Source organism: Primulina eburnea, chromosome 17 (assembly GCF_022965805.1).
Source record: "Primulina eburnea isolate SZY01 chromosome 17, ASM2296580v1, whole genome shotgun sequence".
Taxonomy (NCBI): Eukaryota; Viridiplantae; Streptophyta; class Magnoliopsida; order Lamiales; family Gesneriaceae; genus Primulina; species Primulina eburnea.
In genome coordinates, this window is record NC_133117.1 from 4,171,784 (window position 1) to 4,193,794 (window position 22,011).

General features: G+C 35.6%; 1 protein-coding gene across 1 annotated transcript; it reads left to right on the forward strand.

Moving 5' to 3' along the window:
- Positions 1 to 1,036: 1,036 nt before the first annotated feature.
- LOC140818175 (uncharacterized) lies at positions 1,037 to 16,781 on the forward strand. The gene is made up of 16 exons (XM_073178063.1): positions 1,037 to 1,239; positions 1,348 to 1,397; positions 2,303 to 2,363; positions 3,008 to 3,103; positions 3,194 to 3,340; positions 4,696 to 4,827; positions 5,779 to 5,906; positions 6,329 to 6,371; positions 7,285 to 7,368; positions 8,446 to 8,487; positions 9,006 to 9,076; positions 14,750 to 14,803; positions 14,906 to 15,011; positions 15,094 to 15,162; positions 15,628 to 15,771; positions 16,295 to 16,781. Exons 1-16 carry the CDS (start codon positions 1,093 to 1,095, stop codon positions 16,424 to 16,426), a joined length of 1,506 nt encoding a protein of 501 aa, XP_073034164.1. The 5' UTR covers positions 1,037 to 1,092; the 3' UTR covers positions 16,427 to 16,781.
- Positions 16,782 to 22,011: the final 5,230 nt, after the last annotated feature.

A 22,011-nucleotide genomic window follows, 5' to 3' on the forward strand; every position in this document is an offset into this window, starting at 1 on the left:
GGATATACCGAGACACTGGATGATTGAATTATATCGATGTTGCTTAGGAGTATATCAACTCCTATCGCGGAGATTCGATATATGAGACAATGTCCAAAAACCGGGATCCCTAGATTAGATATGAGTCGAGTCTGAGATGACGAGTCACGAGTTTATTTACAGTTTTATATCATTCATGTTTTCGGATTTGATACATGTTATTGATAACTGTTGTATGCTTTTATATCTGTTTTTATATGATTGCATGTTTACGTTGTTTATATTGGGATTATATTCTCACCAGAGTTATCCGGCTGTTGTCGTGTTTGTATGTGTGCATGACAACAGGTGGGACATGATCATGGTCAAGAAGAGGATGAGAGAGGACAAGTTAGCGTGGAGATCCGGATCAGAAGTAGATTAGGATTCAGCACTTGAGACATAGTAGTTGAACCCTAGTTTGATTTTATTGTATTCGGTACAGGACTTGTACGTTTACTTTTGATATGTATATCAGATTGATTACATTACGTTTCCGTATTTGTATTTTAAAAAAAAATTTAGACCCTGTTTATTATAATTGATTAAATTATTCCCAAAGATGATTAAGATATGAATTAGCGTCCGGGTCCCCACAGTTATGGTATTATCCAAGCTCGATTTAAGATCAGACTACCACCAACTGAAGGTCAAGACATACGATATTCCGAAGAAGGCCTTCAAAACAAGGTATGATCACTACGAGTTCAAGGAAATGTCATTCACATTAACAAACGCTCCAACAACATTCATGAATCACATGAACATGGTATTCAAACAATTTTTTGACAAGCTTGTCGTGGTGTTTATTGACGATATATTTGAATATTCACTAAGTGAGGAAGACCGCAAAAAAAACATCCCAATCTCACCCTCCTGATGCTTAGAGAAAAGAAAATGTACATCAAGTTCAAGAAATGTAAATTCTGACTAATAATTATTAGTATATTGTAAAATTAATAAGATGTAAATTAATAATTATAAATATATATTTTTCCAATAAAAACGAAAATGAAAATCTGAACTGAATGTTACAAAAACCAAAATTCTACTACACTCTCACTTCTCCGGGCTATGGATTCTTCAACTTCTCCTTCGACACTGTATCCTCCGGCGGTGCCGATGGAATTACACTCAAAGAACCGAGAGAAGCTCTTTAATTCATTTGGCGATCATCTCGCCCAGCTCGGTCGCCCGATAAATGGCTTTGTCTGTCTCCAGGTATTCATTTTCTATCTCAACTTGTTTATCTTATTCTGTGTATATATATTCTGAATTCATGTTATAATCATTTGATTTGTGACGGGTTGTGATTATAAAATTCTGCAGGGTGGTGAAGAGCAGACACGGCATTGCACCGATCATATCGAGCTATTTAGGTACTTCAATTGCGATCTTTAATAAGCAGATTTTGTATCTTATTATAATTTACATCCACGGATAATGATAGTGGAAAGCCAATATTATTAGCAAAGGGTGAAACTAATATATTGACTTGAAACACAAAAGGGGACGACTTTTCCCCGCTTGTTCACCATCCCCAGCTGCTAAAAGTGTGTGTGCATTGAGGTGCATTTGAATGTAACGACTAATGGTGTATTGAATAGAGAATCTTTGTTGGAGTTCAAGTTTGTGGCAACTCAATGCATGAGAACTTTTTGTGGTTTGATGTATTATTTTTTAGCATCCAAGAAAATTTTTATGATTTGTGGCAGGCTTGGGTCAATAAGTTCCCAACAAGTTCCTTTATAAGATTATATTTGATGATGATAAATAATATGGATAAGTCGGATTTCCACCGTCAGGAAAAAGTTGTACGTGCTCTTTGTATATGTGTGTCGCTTGAAACCTGATCTTTGTTGGACTTAGTTGGAAGCTGTTGGGCCAGAGGCCCTCTAACATGAAAGCCAACAAACTGTACAGAATAACAGTGCACTTTCAATGTAGTGCAGTAGTAGACATGAGATGAGATCATTTATGCTTAAGTATATAACGTTTAAGGCTGATTGATGCTGAATCGATGTGGAATTCTGTGGGTCAATGTTGTATTCCAATCAAGATTGTATCATTCTAAAATCAGAGAATCACAAATAATCATTTGTTGAGGAATACATATAAAATTTGAATTGATTTATTAACTAATTTAATTGAATTATCACTTCCAAAGCGGTGTAGCACTCTCTGTTCTTTTTATAGAGATGAGACGTTCGATCATTGAATTTATTGTGAAAGTCATTTTTGTCACTGTGAAACGAATACTAATCGGTGGTTCATTGATTACCAGACAGGAAAGTTATTTTGCTTACTTGTTTGGAGTGGTGGAGCCTGGTTTCTATGGAGCTATTGTAAGTTCGTTATAGACCTTTCAAATTTTAGTACGAGGGTTCTAAATTACTGTCACGTGATTGTGAAACAGATAAAAATAAATAATTGAATGTCACCTTTTTGATAAGCTCCAAACAAGTATATTAACTTGATAATTTTTAGACAGTACCTTTTCCCTCTAATAACATCTGTATGAACATCTATGCATTTGATCTTGTCATTCTTGTTGAGAGATCATAAATGTACCTTATCTTACACGATGGAAACTTAAGGCTTTACGATTATCATTGTGATTAACTGTATTATCAGTAAGGTGCCATTTTTGCAGTTGCTTCGTCCATTACTATGTTGTATGTTCAAGCATGAAATTAGCTGGAGCATGAAATTATCTGGAGTTCTCGTCTTTTCGAGTGACATTGCTAAATCTGTTGATGAGTTCTCACCTTCATCTCTTAAATATTGGAGTAGTTTGAAATGGGATATGTTCCTAGGGGATAGTTTTTATCTTTTTTGTTTGATGTCAATTGTAAATACATGCTTACTTGAAAAAAAATGTAAATGCACACAAATAATTTTGATATTTTCTAATTTATGAATAGTGTCCTTCGTATTTGTGGGCAAGTTGTTAACTAAGATCAGCTGATTTCTCTTTTGTTATTTGAAGGATATGTCTAGTGGGGAATCAATACTGTTTGCTCCAAGATTACCTGCTGATTATGCAGTTTGGTTGGGAGAAATTAAGCCTTTGTCCTACTTCAAGGTGATTGTATTTTCTAAGTTAATAGATAAAATAACAGACAATAGAATGTGTGTGCATTGCTTTTGAAATTTTTTCGTTTTCACTTTTCAGGATAAGTACATGGTTCACTTTGTATACTATACAGACGAGATTGCAAAAGTTTTGAAACAGAATCAGGGACCAGGAAATCCCTTGCTGTATCTCCTCCACGGACTCAATACTGATAGCAACAACTTTTCCAAACCGGCACACTTCGAGGTCCCCAACCAGTATTTTTTTGCTTCTGATTTCTGAAGGCTTTAACATTTCTGCATTCTGAAACATGAAATTATATATGATGACATTCTAAACAATGCATCTTGTGTTGATAAAATTATTTACGTGTCTAAACTATGACTGTATCATCTCATGCATGTAAATAGACTTGTACTTATCAGCTTAAAATTATAATAGATGCATGCTTATGCTGGTAAACACAGAATGTTCTGACAGAGAACATGCCAAACACAAAATTGTGTGCTCAAAACATTCTTCTGAGGATTTCCAGCCCTTTGATTGTAAACGACAGAGCTCAAACAAATTGACATCTTTGTCTCATGTAGTTTTGATACACTACCTGTTAACTTCTTTATTCCTTATTGATATTTTGGGTAATATTCACTCGCTATTTTAGCAGATATTGGTAACTGCTGACAATCTCAGAATGAACTTTCTATGTTTGATGGTGCTTATGTATAATATTAACCTCTAAAATTGAAGACAGAACTCCAGCTATAGGCTTGTAAAAATATAATCAACTTAAATGATGAACAACATTCAATTCACCCTGAAGACCTACGCATGCCACAAGTGAGATGTATTTAATTTTCCACGTTCCTGTTTCCTAGCAACAGGAGTACTGAACCACTAAGTGAGATCATTAGTTAAGACTAAGAAGCAATATGAGCTTTTAAGACTTAAAAGGTAGCACTCCTCAATTTGACTTCCATGATTGTATTTATGTTGCCTATGCCGAATGACTTAAATCTATAAAATGAACAAAACGTTACTCTTAATTTTTCTACCTGGGCTAATAATTGCTAGACTAGATGATTTTGTTCATAATCGTAGGATAATAGTTAGTTTTATGCAGCTGATTATAGGACAATAATCTTAGGATGAGAGAAACTGGTAAAAGAAATGTGATTGCTGCCTTTTTTAATCAATTAATTAAATATAACCACAATTAGAAGTTTCTAGTCCAAAATCAGAGTGTTTGTTGTCATTTTTACTGCATCTCATTTTTCTATCTTGGATTTTCATTTACGAATTGGTATCAAATGCTACATACGCTTACCAATGCTATCAATTAAAACATTGTGTTGCTGGAATTTATAATGAAGTCTCTGTACTATTTATGCTACATATTGCATCACCATATTCAATTTTGGCTGTCGTGTATTTGTTTTCTAGACCAATTCTAAATTCTTAATGTCTAATTTTTCTTAAACACGATCCTTTTTTCCTCTAGAATGTGAGAATTCTCCTGGGTTAGCATGGTCATGTAATTTTGTTTGATGATGCATTACTAATTTTTTCCGAGGAAACTGATTTTTGAATGTTTATTATTTCAGGGTATTGAAAACTTTAAAACAGATCTAAATACTTTGCATCCTATTTTGACTGAGTGTCGCGTCTTAAAGACACAACAAGAGATTGCTCTAATCCAGTTCGCCAATGATATAAGCTCTGAAGCTCATGTTGAGGTTAACATTGTTTCTCTTTCTTCTGCATATTTTTAATTTTTTTCCTGTTTTTGTGAACTTTTAGTCCAGACATGCTGCTTTTTTTTTTCTGTTGGAGCAGATACTATGAGTATATTTTCATATGTTTTCTAAAATCTGACATCATATTCTATAATTATTTTTGTAGAAATGTTGTCGAATTTTTTCTGTCCTCTTGCTTTTCGTATATTGATGATTTTGGGTGAGCAGACCCTTCCTTTATAAAACAAAGATTCTTGAGAGTACAAGCAAAAATGAATGACTATTTCATTGAATTTCACATAAAATACACAATACTTTCATTTGGGGCAGGCTTGAAAAATACCTTGGTCCTTTAAGGTACGCTAAGATGAATACACTCATTCCATGACAAAGAAGCACCTTGGCATGTCTCTAGGCATGAGGGCTTGGCTCGGTATGCCTTGAGCCTTGGTGCAGAACTTGTGAACATTTTATAACTAAGGTAAAGGAAAAAGTGAATCAAAATGTGGTTACCTAGGAGTTAATGACAGAAGCATCATTGATGATGTGTAGTTAAGAAGGATTGTCCATCAAGTTGTTGTCAGGTGCGCCAAAAATTTTGAGAAATAGAATGCTTCATTGTACAATTGTACGAAGCAGAAAAAAGCTTGAGCCTTGGACTCTTGATTACCATCGAACATTTTGGGTTCGCATTACCTAGTATTAATGATTTATCTGGTACTTATCTAGTTATCCTTAACGAACTGCCTAATATACAATATTGCCAGGGATGACTGCACTTGCAAAATGGGATTGTAAGTATTAAATGAGCTTGCAAAAGTAACTTTCTCCTATCTTGTGATAGATGTATTTTTTCTGGACAAAAGTACTTGTTTTTCTTTCACTTGAAAATAATAGCGCAATAGATTAAGTTTTTATTACTCTTGATTTTTTTAAATGAATTTTGAGTAGGTTATGAGAAAAACAAAAGTGGGCATGAAAGAGTATCAGCTAGAAAGCTTGTTTCTTCATCACACTTACATGTATGGTGGCTGTAGACATTGTTCATACACATGTATATGTGCAACTGGAGACAATAGGTGAGTTTTATCGTATTTTACTATTTATGAAGATCATGTTTCTTCTTTATTGCTGTAATTTTGGCATATGAGAAAGGAATGATGGATTATGAAGCAGTTCAATAAAAAAAACTAAACGAGCTTCAACTTTAGAAAGGGATGAAAATCAACATAAACGAAGATTTTATAATAAAAGTGCATTAACTCTATATAAGAATGGTGAAAAAGGAAACAAAAATATATTTGCTCCTTCTTGGTCTCTTTTCTTGAACAGAAAAGAAAGATTGACCTTTTGTAGGGCACTCTTGCATGACGGGGAAAATGGCAAAGTAGCTAACATGTCTCTTTTTTGTCATGAACCTCCAATATTTTTTTACTACATGACTGAAAACTTGAGCTCCTGTGCATGACGTATGTTGATAGTTGTATTACTTGTATTTCAGTGCTATTCTCCACTATGGTCATGCAGCAGCTCCAAATGACAGGGTATGCTAAATAGTAGTCCTTGCAGTTCAAGTTTTATGTTTTAGCAAACTGTGTTTTTGTGTACCAGTACTATGATGCTTCTTGTTAGTACTTATTCAATTCAAGTTTTTTGACTTTCCCATAAACTTTTGGTTGGGGTTGAAGTAGTTATAAAAAAAAAAGAAGCAAAACCAACACGTTTAGAGGGCACAGTCGCAAGTTAGGTGACCATAGGTTTCATTTCTCGTGTGACTCTGCATGCTACAAAGATATTAGCTGGTGAATAGACAAACCGACAGATTGTGAGTGCATCATCGATAATAATCTGCATCACTTGCCATTTAATCTATCTTTCTGTGTTTGGTTAATTGGGTGGGGAACCCAAAGCAAGGATCACATATGAAAGATCATTCACATCATGACCTATGTTGTTCTGTGTATTAAGGATGCTTTGTTTATGATAATTGATTTTTAGATATTACAGAGATAGTGTGGAAAAGATTTAAATTAAGTTGAAGGTGGGAATTAACCGGAAAACACTATCAGAAAAACCTTTTAGCAATAGTTCCCAGTTGTTCCGTTCTCAATCTTCCTTATTTTCCTGAATGAGATATTTTGTCGATGAAAAGTATATTATTGTGTAGCGTGAACGTTATGATGCTTCGACAATAATAAGATTTTAGTTTCATATGTTCAAATAATTTAAATGATAACACCGTAAGAAGATAGTGTAAACATTTTTTTTTGTTTTATTCAAAAGAATGGAAACTTTTTTTTAAAAACCTTATGTAACATTGCCTTATTTTCTCTCTTAATTTTGAATACAACCGTCAGTTCGTTTTCCCAGAAGTGATTTCTTGTATTTGGAGAGGAAAACTGGATTACCTTCAATAATGGAAATTTGAAGTATTTTAACTCGATGACTTTCATGCAGAATTTGGAAGATGGTGATATGGCACTGCTCGACATGGGAGCTGAATATAATTTTTATGGTTCTGATATTACTTGTTCCTTTCCGGTGAGCATGGACATATCTTTATATAATAGACGCATGCATGACTCAAGTTATGTGATTCTCTTGTGAGTTATTTTCTAGTTCATGATCTTTCCCATGTTTTTTGTGGTGTGACTTCACATTTGAAAGAATCATTAAACAATTCATACATGAAGACATTAGGCTAAATAGTTAAAAAATAAAGTTCGAAACACTCTTGCCTGATGTGGCCAAGCACAGCTCTTGCTTCTTCCTTTCTAACAAGGTTATTGATTGATTGCCTCTTTTAAAAGCTTAAAATTAAGACCTGTATGTGAAAAATTCATCTAGTAATTTGGCGGCTGTGAGGCTTAAACTTTAGACCACCTCTCCTGGCCTGTATATGAGACCACTAAGGTTGGAGATCAGCATAAATTACAATGGACTAAATGCGTCTTCTGAAAACTAACTCTCTGTTGGTACATTAATTTCTATGAAAAAGGAAAACTTTATAAGAAACTATGCTTTTTTTAGTCAAGATACTCTAATTAGCTGCTTCTGTAGGACATCAAGAAGCTTATTTTGACATTCTTATTAATATACACCATCCTGTTGCCCAAAAGGTCACAATTTACTATATTGTTTACACTCAATAACTGCCATATGTGAACAATTTGCTAGGGCATCCTTTTATTCTGTCTGGTTCAAGCAATACCTAACTAATTTGATACATCTTTATCTTTGCCTGCTAGAACAGTCAATTATTTATAATTAATTTTTGTGATTAATTTCAGTTTGTGACTATTTATATTCATGGAATGTTACTATACCTTTATATTGATTTGTAAATAGCACAAAGAGGTCGTAAATAATGTTTTTCTTTGTCTGTACACTTTGAACAATCAGTAGAGGACTTGACCTGCCTATTTACAATGTGCTCTGACCTTGAAATATCAATAACTGTCTTTTGTTGTTAACTGTTTTGGTTTACAACCATGATAGTTTCTTGTCGTCCGTTACCGTTAGGTGCCAAATGAAAGTGTCTTTAGATTGTGGAGGTCATTGTTGTGAGTGTTTGGTCCTGTCTTATAACAACAACAAGAAATGTGATTGTGCATGCAGGTCAATGGAAAATTTACAGAGGATCAATCTCTAGTATATAACGTGAGTGTTCTGTTATTCATGTTGGAATCGCTAACTTATTGGATTTAATTCTTTGAGAGGCTCATCAACCGCAGCAATTTGTAATGATTTCCATCTTTCCATTCTTGAGTAGTAAGCGCACGCTAGGATATCATTGCAGGAAGACAAGAACATTCTGAAAGTTAACATTGAATTTACTGTAATTAGATAAAGTGACTTTCAAAATTCAGATCCACTATCATATTACATTGAAGTAGCATAGCTGCCGTTGTTGAATCCAAAAAAAGGAATGTTCTCTATGAAAACTCGATCTGTGAGGTTTCTAACCCTCTGGCATGGAAATTTTTAACTGAATCAAATTATCAATTCTTGGAGTTTAGTGGTTGCAAAAGTAGAAGGTATCATTTGCATCAAAGTTCAAGAGGTCTTTTAGGAGAAAATCTAGTAATCCTTTTCCTCGGAGACCAAAAAGCATGTGAATAAAACTAATGCCTTATAATATGTAATATATATTGCTTCTATATCATTTTGGTTTGCAGGCTGTCCTTCGTGCACATGATGCTGTCATCTCAAATATGCGGCCTGGAGTAAACTGGGTTGACATGCACAAGTAAATACCCACATTTGAATGCTGTAGAGATTTAGTGGCTATTGACACAAAGTTTCTGGACGATTTATCTCAAATATAAGCTGTTTTGTATGGCTTAATTCTGTTATTGCTGTATTTTCAAAGCATCTTGATGAGATGCATAATACTTTTTGCGAGCACATTATACCTTCATAGAAATTTTAACAAATCATCAATATAGATCACACAGAAACAAGTGCATCCAACCGATAATATATTTGCATAGATTCATTAATATTTTGTAAGGGACATGTAACTTTTAGAAAGTTGATTCTCTCATCCACCCAAACCTTCTTTCACTCCTGCACGGCGAAGTTGTGGTTATCATTTTATTAGGTTGATCTGATTAGAAACTGAGGTGAGCGTTATTGCTTCTTCAATCTTGTGTGATTATGTTTTTTTTTTATAGGAAACATAATATATTACGATAATTTAGGTTACATCAATTGTGCGGATAAGAAATCCGCAGTGCATTACAAGTGTTGAAGCTAACCCAGCACTCTAAAACAGCTACATTACAACTTTAATAGTACAGAAACCCGTTAAATCTCAGCAGCACTATCACAAGTACACATATTTCCAGTCCCTTATTAATTCCGAGATCCCTAAGTGCCGATACTCTCTCAAATTTGTTGCCCAAGCTCCGAATTTCATTTTATCCCATACTTTATCGACTGAGTCCGCATCATCATCAAATATTCTTTTGTTCCTTTCCAACCACAGTGACCAGAGTACATAGTGAATTATCAAGCACCAGAATTTGCCACGCTTTTTGTGTAAGTGAGACAAGAATTCCGAAAGGAACAGATCTTTTGCTTGCCTCGGAGTGACCCATTGGAAGCCCATCTCTTGTAGAACTCTGGACCATAGACCCGTGGCAAATGAGCAATGCAACAGCAAATGATCCTGATTCTCCTCATCATTACGGCATAAGCAACACCACTGTGGACTCAAATTCAATTCTTCCGCCTTTTTTGCACTGAGTCGGACGTAGGAAGATTCCCCAATGCCACGATCCACGAGAAAATCTTAATCTTTTGTGGGACTTGTATTTTCCAGATATTATTAAAACAGCTAACAGAATGGGAATCGGAAAGAGAAAAGAAAAAATTATAAAATGAACTAACAGAAAACAACCTTGAAGGATCTCCCAACTATACTCTATAATCCTCAATTCCCATGTTCAATCTGACTCTGTTTAGGACACCCAACAAATTTGTAAATTCCCCAAACTCACCTTTCGTAAGATCTCTTCTAAACCTCACATCCCAAATGATAGAACAACCCCCCCCCCCCAAAGTTGACAACTTCTATGAAATGACTGATAGGTTGATTGACCGAAACAGAAATGCGAAACAATGAAGGAAATCTAAATCTAAACTAGACATCTCCCTCCCAAATATCTTCCCAAAAACGAATGAGATTACCCTGCTTAGGCACTACCCTGACAAGTTGATGCAAAGCCTGGTAAGACCGAGAAATGAACTTCCAAGGACTTCTGAATGTCACTTTATCCGCCAACCCCAAATCCCATCCATTTTCCTGTATTCCATAAATGCTTTTGATAACTTTCTTCCACATCGACCCCCTTTCCACCGACCCTCTCCACCACCATTTCCCAAGCAGTTCCTTATTCCTTGAGACATATATCTCCCAAACCCAAACCGCCTTTTTCCTTTGGTTTACACACTTGTTTCCATCCGACCACATGGTAGTGTTTATCTCCAACAAATCCGTCCCACAAAAAATCCCTCATCATTTTCTCCATCATTGATGCCACCTTAATTGGAACCTTGAAAAGTGACATGTAATAAGATGGCATTGCACAAAGAACAGCTTTAATCAAAATGAGTCGGCCGCCCCTCGATAAGAACCTTTTTTTCCAACTTGCCAATTTCTTGGACATTTTTGAGAGAACAGTTTCCCAGAATTCCACTTTGTTAGGATTACCTCCCAAGGTACCCCGAGATACTTAATAGGCCAACTCTCTTTTATGCATCCAAACAATATCGCCAACTCTCTAACTTCCTCATCTTCGCAATTCAATCCCAACACCACTCTTTCCCAAATTAATTTTCAATCCAGAAATTCTGCCAAACCGATTGATTATTTCCATCAACGCCAACACATCATTTCTTGATTTTGCGAAAAACAAAGTGTCATCCGCAAATTGTAAATGTGAGATTTCCAATTTATCTTTTCCAACTTCTAACCCCATCAATACATTTGCTTCCCTTGACATGTCCACCATCCTCCCCAACACATCAACAACTAGATTGAAAAGAAATGGTGATAAAGGGTCTCTTTGTCTTAAGCCTCTTTCCCCTTTTATTTTCCCACATGGTTTTCCATTAATAATGATCGAAAACGATACACTAGAAACACAACCCCTTATCCACCTTCTCCATCTCTCCCCAAAACCTTTCATGCGGAGCACATATTCCAGGAAATGCCAATCAACTTTGTCATACGCCTTTTCCAAATCTATTTTGAGCACCAAGCCTTTCTTTTTCTTGCGACGATATTCTTCCACCACCTCGTTTGCTATGAGGCAACAATCCAAAATCTGTCTCCCCTTGATAAAAGCGCATTGATTCTCCGCCACGGTTTTACCCAAAATTTTCTTCAATCTATTCGTCAACACATTAGCCAATATCTTATACAAACTCGTAATCAAACTGATTGGTCTAAAGTCATTGATTTTTCTCTCATCATCTTTCTTTGGAATAAGACATATGTAAGTGTCATTGGTAATTCCATTAACAATCCCATTTTCGAAAAATTCAGCAAACACTCTCATCAAATCCACTTTAACCGTTTCCCAATTATCTTGAAAGAAAGCCATTGTGAACCCATCCGGCCCTGGAGCTTTTGAACCATCACTGTCGTTAACCACTTTTCTGATCTCCTCTTCTTCAAATGGTTTTTCCAGCTCCTCTGCATCAACATTCGGTATAGGACACCAATTCAAACCATTAAGGCCCAACCCCAAATCATTACCACGCCCTCCATCACTTACTGACTTCTTGAACAATAACCCATAGAATTTTAAAATTTCTTGTTTGATTTGATTTCCATCAGTGATCACACTTCCGTCCTCCAATTCCACTCGGTCTATCAATGACCTGTTTCTTCTATGAGTTAATAAATTGTGAAAAAATTTTGAATTTTGGTCCCCTTCTTTTATCCACTTGACCTTAGCTTTTTGACTTTGTATCTGGAAATTTCTGAAAGTTGATGTTTCCAACTCGCACCTCAACTCCCTTCTGTCTTGATTTAACTCATCTGTCCAACGACCTCCCGCCTCAATCCCGTCCAACCGCTGAATCTTGCTGCTCAACTCTTGGAATCTGACACCCACATCTCCAAAGACTTGTCTGTTCCAAATAGAAACTTTTTTCTTGGTATACCTCAGTTTCTGCATGAAATTATACCCTTCCCACCCCTGAAAATCCCCATCCGTCCACCAGGTCCTCACTTAATCTTTGAATTTAGGATATGACGACCAAACATTTTCAAATCTAAAAGGAGTGGGACCCCATTTCAGCTTGTTTGTATCTAGCAAAACTGGGCAGTGATCCGAAGTAATTCTTGGTAAAACCGTTTGTCTCACCGTGGGAATAAATAACTCCAACCCCCCGAGAAAAAGAATCTATCAAGACGACAACAAATCGGCACCTCTCTTAAATTTGACCAAGTGAACTTAGCATTCAGAAGTGGTGGATCATGGAGTTCCAATTCTTCTACCAACCCATCGAAACAGCACATGCTTGTAGTTATTGATTGACTATTCATTTTCTCCCCCAAATTCCTTACAACATTAAAGTCACCTCCTAAGCACCAATTATTCCCACAAATCGTCTTCAAACCCGCTAATTCGTCCCAAAATAATTCTCTCATCCATAGTTGTCAAAGGCGAGCGCCTCTCACCTTGAGGCGAGAGGCGCCACCAGGCGTGGGTGTTGCGCTTGGGGCCATCCCAGGCGCAACGATTCACAAAGGCTCGCCCAGGCGCGCGCCTGGGCTCGCCTTGGAAAGGCTCTCGGGCGCGCCTTAGGCACGCCTGAGTTGCTTTTTTTAAAAAACAAATTCAGTAACACAGAAGTTGCATTTCGAAAATGCAACTTCTCTGTTTTTTTTTAATAGTAACTTAAAATGTAAAAGCCCAAACCAACCCCAAACGTAACTTCTAAGGATGATTGAAGAATTTTAATTGTGTTACTTATTGTTATGAACTTATTAATTATTTGTTGTTTTGTGTGACATTGTGACTTAATTATTTCATATTTTAATATATTATTCTAAGATAAATATATTTTTAAAAAAAATTAAAAATGTGCGCCTTGCTTCGGTAAGGCGCGCGCCTCGCCTTGCGCCTTCGCCTCAGGCTCCAGAGCCCTTGTGCGCCTCGGTGCGCCTTGCGCCCTTGACAACTATGCTCTCATCGTCGGTCTCACAGGTCCATAAATTCCTGAGAACCACCAAATTGTCCCATCATTCCGATTAATTTCAATTGATACCGAAAATTCCCCAATCAAGTTATTAGTGACTAAAACCCCACGAGGATCCCACATGACTAGAATCCCCCTGACCTTCCAACCGATGGGAGACACACCCAATCAACAAATCTTGACTTCCAGACGCTTGCAATGAATTTCCTATCCACCTTTTCTCTTTTTGTTTCTAAAAGAACCACAATGTCCGGTTTTGCTTGTCGAATAACTGTCTTGACCATTTGTCTTCTTCTCACTGCCCCTCCACCTCTTATATTCCAAGATAGAATTATTATATCAACACGCTGGATCCCATCAAGTTAGCGCCTCTCTCATGACTTTTGCCACTGTTAGTCCTCAGCCATTCCTTTGTAGAAAACTCATATGGCCGCTTTTCCCCTCTTGGACATTCCTCATCTCTGTTTTTACCATCCCCCTTGCTTACCTGACCAACAATTTTTCCCCCACAGCCCCTGTAATTGTATCTCTGTCGCAGCCCGGCTTTCCATCAACCCATCCTATCCCCCCCCCTAATAGACCACTAGACAAACCCAAAGATGAAAAGGATGACGGAAAAATGGCATGAAGCGAAAAAGAATGAGAGAGAATGGAGGATTGGATACCTTTAAATACCTGTCCCACGATAGGTTTCGATTTTTCTGGCAGAGAATGGCATGAGTTGTTTCCATTCGGTTCTTGCTCACAAAAAACACTATTGTCATCAAACTAGATCATGAACCATTCCGAAACCTAACAACCATTAACCTCCAAAGTCCAACCCAGCTGTCAGCATCATCACCTTCTCCCTTTTCCAATTTCTACTACCGCTATATTCCCTTTCTCCTTCCTAGTTTGCTTTACCTAATATCCCCTTCACTTCTCTTCTCCAAATTCACACCCTTTATTTTCTAGAAGCACATTCAGGTGCTTCAGTTTTGACCCACTAATCTGGCTGATGGAATTTGGGGGTGGAGACTTAAAGAAAAACTAAGAGAATTGAGCATAAAATTGTTTTGGTCCCTATTTCTGCCTTTTTGTTAACAAGGACGATGAGGTAACAATCCAAGATAAAGGCACGTGCAAACTTAATGAGCGCTAGTTATAATATGAATATCTATAGGAAATAGTTTATAACAAATTTAAATTTTTCTCTCATTTGCAGATTGGCTGAAAGAACTATCCTGGAATCATTGAGGAATGGAGACCTCCTATATGGGTAATGCATTTCTTGATTATTTGCTTTCTTCTTATTGCCATTTGTACGAAATAAACACAGAACTAAACACTCATTCATGCTATGACTCTCTGATGGTTGAAGTGACATTGATGCTATGAATCATGAGCGTCTGGGTGCTATTTTCATGCCTCATGGCCTAGGGCACCTTTTGGGTATTGATACCCACGACCCTGGGGGTTACCTAAAGGTTAATGTGATTATTTTCTTGCGAATTTTCTTTCCTTTCAATTTCAGTTAATTTCATTTTTATATTAATGATCTGGTTTTAGGGAGCTGAAAGACCAGAAGAACCTGGACTGAGGGCCTTGCGCACGAGTAGAGAACTTTTGGAGGGAATGGTACACATTTGAAATTGTATTTAGTTGAGCAAAATTTAATTTGAAAAAGTGATGGCTCTGTAAGTGTACTGCATTGACCAGTCAGTTTGATGTTAAAATTTTTCGTGTTTTCTGTCTTAAAAACCTGCACAGTGAAAATTATCTATTCTATTTCCATTTTACCTTTTCTTTTGCTATACTGTTAGACTTTGATGTTTCCATACTGTGAGAATTAGTTGTGATAACCTGTATGTCATCTTTTCTCAAACTAAAATTTCAATGTCTTTAAAATTCAATTATCTTTCAAAGAGATTTAATTTGCATAATCTCTTTGTTGTTAAATTGTTGCAAACTGGATTCCAATGATCCTTTAATATCTGTATCATCTTTTGGTAGACTTGCATGCTGCAAAATCTCTATCTATTCTTGATTTTCAATAACTATTACATGGAATTTTACACAGTCTCTGTGATGGGTCAACTGCAGGTGATAACTGTGGAACCTGGTTGTTATTTCATTAATGCCTTGTTACTTCCTGCAATGGAAAATCCAAAAACTTCACAATATTTCAACCAGGAAAAGATCAGCAGATTTAGAGATTTTGGTGGGGTTCGAATTGAAAGTGATGTGGTATTTCCTTGACTTGCCTTTCTTTAGCAGAATCGGTATATTTTTTAATCTTATATGTAACATTCTCACTATCGTGATTCTCAAATTTACTAATTTCATAAAGGGGCTTTGCTAGCTTGTACTGATTATATTGACTTGGCTCGATCATGGTTTGGCTTCCTCTTGTTATTTTATCTTGATCTTGAAGTAGAGTTATAATCACTATATTAATGAATTGCTCGGCTGGTTTTACTATTTTTTATCATCAAAATATCACAATTTTCTTCAAACCTTTTTAATATGACATCAGGTTCTGTGTATTGCTTTGAAATTTTGACCGTATTTTAAAATCTCAACTCCAGAATCTGAGATATGCAACTTGCATTTTTAACTCTCGCAACTTACCCAGGAAATACACATTGATATACATGCGAGTTAACACCATGTCTGCAAATGTGATTGCAAACAGAAGGAAGAAGATAGGTCAGCAGGGGTGTCTTTTATGTATACTCATCCTCATGTGCTCTCTTTTGTACGTTTTCAGTATGTTACCTCAGATGGTTGTGTAAACATGACGAAAGTTCCACGTGAGATACAAGAAATTGAAGCTGTAATGGCAGGCGCCCTGTGGCCGATTAAAAAGGCGAGCCTTCCTTCTTCGAATGGAAAAATTTAACCTTGAAATGCTTGGGTTGCTGAAGAGTAATTATTTCTTATCCTTTGTTGTGTTGAAATCAATAGTTCCAATATTCATGGTTGGTTAAACAGACGGGATTATAGGACAAAATTAAGGTACTTGTTATGGTTAAATGAATGAATCTCTTTCTGTAGTAGTGTTCTTGCCTTTGGTGGTAGAAGGTGATAATTTTCAGTTTCGGTGGAAGCAAGTCCTAAAATTTTAATGGAAAGCCAACTTTTGGCACCGGTTGGACTTTGGTGTGAAGAATAAGATTTAATAGCACGTTTCAGGACCCTTGTGATAGATTATCCCAAAAAGGGTTCTTAAAATCGGATCTGAAGCTTCCCTCTTTTAAAGCATGATTAATGCGTCTTTTCCCTTTTTTCTTGGAAAATGGCTCAGTGGGAGGATCGCTTGGGTATGCAAGAAGGGCGGATGGTTGATTTCACCATTCCAATAAGTGCAATGATCTGTTGGTGATCGAATTCTTTTTAGGCGTCAAAGAGCTTTATTATCTTGTGTTTTATTCAAGTTTTACAATAATTAGATTTTAAAAAACAAGTATTTTATATCTTTCAATTTATTATCTCAATCTTCGTGGTCGCATCGCATTCACCAAGTAGTGTTTATATTATGATAGGTAAACGATTCATGATTTTCCTAAATTCGAACGAATGCTACCACTGAGATTGACTACAAGTTAAGATTGCATCCTTTCTTAATAAGAAGACATGAAAATTCAGTCCCACAGTGTGCAGAAATTATGTATAGTGGTCATCGTACATTGAAGTTGTAGTTATTGGACATTTATTACTATATATTAAAATTTTTAAATATAGCATATGATATTATTATAATAAGACGATATATTAATTTCTAGTAGTAGTAAAAGTTAAACCAACGGCCATGATTGTATTAGATTTCTTAAAAATTGATCTAAATGCATTATGGAGAAAATATTAAAAATAAATTAATAAGATTTAGTTTTACGGGAAAATTGCCGCAAAGGCGATTAAAAAAGTTTTATCGTGTCAAAAGACCAAGACAATTTGTGTTGGCAAAAATTTGTATGAGACGGTTTCACAGATCATATTTTGTGAGACATATCTCTTTTTTTTTTTATTTGGGTCATTCATGAAAAATTATTACTTTTTATGAGACGGTTTCAAAGATCGTATTTTGCCTTGAAAATAAAATATTTTCTGTTGTAAAAAAGTAAAAATTTATGGTAAAAAGTAAAAATCTCAAACACTCAAAATTTACCAAACTACACACTTTATAATATTTTTCTCTCTACTCAATTGTGATTTTCTTCACAAATGAGAGATCTATTTATAGGAATTCTTTACACATAATCCAAAAATAAAATACATCATTATCTACATCATCACACACTAATTTTCAATATTCAACACCTATTTTTCAACATTCAACATTCACATTTTCAACACAAATATTTTTCACATTTTAAATAATATTTCAACACTCCCCCTTGTGATGATGATCATGATACGATGATGTCTTCATTACGTGTTTTGTACTGCCTCGTTAAAAACCTTACTTGGAAAAACCCATTGGGATAAAAACCATAGTAAGGGAAAAAGAGTGCAGTCACGTAAACTCCCCCTGATGTTGACATGAACAATTCTTCACAAATTTCGTAGATTGCGCATCCCAATATTATATATGTGCTTTCTGAATATTGACGTAGGAAGTGCCTTTGTGAAGAGATCTGATGAGTTTTCACTTGATTGAATGTGACGAACATCAATACATTTATTCTTCTCAAGCTCCTTGGTGAATGCGAAGAACTTAGGAGGAATATGTTTAGTTCTGTCGCTTTTTATGTATCCTTCTTTCATTTGAGCAACACATGCAGCATTATCTTCATATAGTATCACAGGTTTCTCATCGAATGATAATCCGCATGAGATTTGGATATGTTGGGTCATTGATTTTAACCACACACATTCACGACTTGCTTCATGTAGTGCAATAATCTCAGCATGATTTGATGAAATAGTTACGAGCGTTTGTTTCTGTGAACGCCAAGAAATTGCAGTGCCTCCACGAGTAAATACATATCCAGTTTGGGAACGTGCCTTGTGTGGATCAGATAAGTATCCAGCATCAGCATAACCAATCATACTTGAATTAGCATCTTTTGAATACAAAAGTCCCAAGTCTGTCGTTCCTCGTAGATAACGGAATATATGTTTAATTCCGTTCCAGTGTCTCTTTGTTGGATATGTGCTAAATCTTGCCAACAGATTCACGGCAAAAGATATATCAGGCCTTGTACAATTTGTAAGATACATAAGGGCACCGATGGCACTTAGATATGGTACTTCTGGACCAAGAATATCTTCATCATCTTCACATGGACGGAATGGATCCTTTTCTATGTTTAATGATCTAACAACCATTGGAGTACTTAAAGGATTTGCTTTATCCATATTAAAACGTTTAAGGATCTTTTCTGTATAATTTGTCTGGTGAACAAACATTCCACATTCTTTTTGTTCAATTTGTAAACCCAGACAATACTTGGTTTTTCCAAGATCTTTCATTTCAAATTCTTCCTTCAAGTATGACACAACTTCTTGAATTTCCTTATTCGTTCCAATGATGTTTAAATCATCAACATATACAGCAATAATTACGCATCCGGATGTTGTTTTCTTAATGAAAACACAAGGACATATTGAATTATTTACATATCCCTTTTTCATCAAGTGATCACTTAGTCGATTATACCACATTCGACCTGATTGCTTTAACCCATATAATGATCTTTGTAATTTCACAGAATAACATTCCCTGGGTTTTGAACTTTGTGCTTCAGACATCTTAAATCCTTCAGGGATTTTCATATATATATTACTATCAAGTGATCCATATAAGTAAGCTGTAACAACATCCATAAGACGCATTTCTAAATTTTCAGATACCGCCAAGCTAATCAAATACCGAAATGTAATTGCATCCATCACGGGAGAATACGTTTCTTCATAATCAATTCCAGGCCTTTGAGAAAAACCTTGTGCAACAAGTCGAGCTTTATATCTTACTATTTCATTTTTCTCATTTCGCTTTCGAATAAAAACCCATTTGTATCCAACAGGTTTTACACCTTCAGGTGTAAGGACTATAGGTCCAAAAACATTACGTTTATTTAGCGAATCCAATTCAACCTGGATAGCATCTTTCCATTTTACCCAATCATGTCGATTTTTACATTCACCAAAAGATTTTGGTTCATGATCTTCATTATCATTTATGATGTCGATTGCCACATTATAAGAAAATATATCATCAATTTCTTCTATATCTTTTCGGTTCCATATTTTTCCAGTATTAATGTAATTGATAGATATTTCACGATTCTCGTCAGTTTGTGGTTCTGACAGAACATTTTCATCATCATGTGTTTCTTCAGGAACATCATTATCTATTTTGTGATCATCATGTGTTTCTTCAGGAATATCATTCTCTATTTTGTGATCATCGTGTTTCTCTATGAATTTTCTTTTTCGAGGATTTTTATCCTTGGAACCGACTGGCCTTCCACGCTTCAGGCGTTTAATTACATCATGAGTATTTTCCATTTGTTTCTTTGGAATTTCAATTCGAGCAGGGGAATTTGCAGCATGTATATATGATTTAGTTACCCCTTTTGTGTCTGCAAATGCATCTGGTATTTGATTTGCTATTCTTTGCAAGTGTACAATTTGTTGTACATCATTTTCACATTGTTTTGTTCTTGGATCCATATGTAACAATGATGATACATACCACGTAATTTCCTTTTCGGTATGTTTCTGTTCTCCCCCTAACATTGGGAAGATTTCCTCATTAAAATGACAATCAGCAAAACGTGCTGTGAACACGTCGCCTGTCTGAGGTTCAAGATATCGAATGATTGATGGACTATCATAACCGATATAAATTCCAACCTTTCTCTGAGGTCCCATTTTCTTTCGTTGTGGTGGTGCAATAGGCACATACACCATACATCCAAAAATTCTCAGATGAGAAATGTCTGGTTCTTTACCAAATGCAAGCTGCAATGGGGAGTATTTATGATATGCACTTGGTCTGATACGAATTAATGCAGCAGCATGTAAAATTGCATGTCCCCATATAGAAATAGGGAGCTTTGTTTTCATAATCATTGGTCTAGCAATCATTTGCAGACATTTAATCAATGATTCAGCCAATCCATTCTGTGTATGTACATGAGCAACAGGATGCTCAACAATGATTCCCATAGACATACAATAATCATTGAAAGTCTGGGAAGTAAATTCACCAGCATTATCAAGTCTAATTTTCTTGATTGTATAATCGGAAAATTGATTCCTCAATTTTATTATTTGAGCAAGTAATCTTGCAAATGCAACATTTCGAGTTGACAATAAACATGCATGTGACCATCTGCTGGAGGCATCAATCAATACCATAAAGTATCTGAATGGTCCACATGGTGGATGGATTGGTCCACAAATATCACCCTGAATACGTTCAAGAAACATTGGTGATTCAGTTTGGATTTTGGTTGGTGATGGTCTTATAATAAGTTTTCCGAGAGAACATGCTTTATATTGAAACTTATTATTCTGAAAGATCTTCTGGTCTTTCAATGGATGACCATGTGTATTTTCTATAATTCTTCGCATCATTGTTGAACCAGGATGTCCTAATCGATCATGCCAATTGATCAGTATTGAAGAATTATCAACTACCATGTTTGATTCAATTGGACTTATATATGTATAATGCAATCCAGTAGGTAGCATTGGTAGTTTTTCAACTACATATTTCTTTCCTGATTTATATGTGGTAAGACACATATATTTCTCATTCCCTTCATTCATTGTTTGAGTATCATACCCATGGGAATATATATCATTAAAACTCAACAAATTTCTTTTCGATTGTGGTGAATATAAAGTATCATTGATCAAAAATTTTGTACCATTAGGTAACAAAAATTGTGCTTTACCACAACCTTTAATCAAGTCTACAGGACCTGATATTGTATTCACCATTGTTTTTGTTGGTTTTAGTTCCAAGAAATATCTTTTATCTCGGAGGATAGTGTGCGTTGTACCACTATCAGGTATGCAAACTTCATCTTTGTTCATAGTATTTTCCATATTTGAACTTCAAAAAAAATATGCAATGAAATAAAATTACTGACAATACATTTATAAAAATACAATACAATACATATGCCAAAATATAACACACAATAAAATATTATCATACAATTACATGAAAAATAAAATGTTTTACATATTTATTCCACCCGCAAATTGATCATTGTCTGAGAAATCAATCAGAAAATCTCCAGCATCAAAATGAGTTGAATTACTCAAAGGTTCACTGTTTTCAGCGAAGTTGGTCTCCTTTTCTTTCCCCTTTATTGATTCTTTATAAAGTTTGCAAAGGTGCTCAGGGGCTCGACAAATACGGGACCAATGTCCTGGAGTACCACATCTGAAACAAGAACTTTCAAATCTTTTTGAGTGATTTTCATTTACACTCATGTTCTCTTGATGTCTTTTCGGTGGATGATT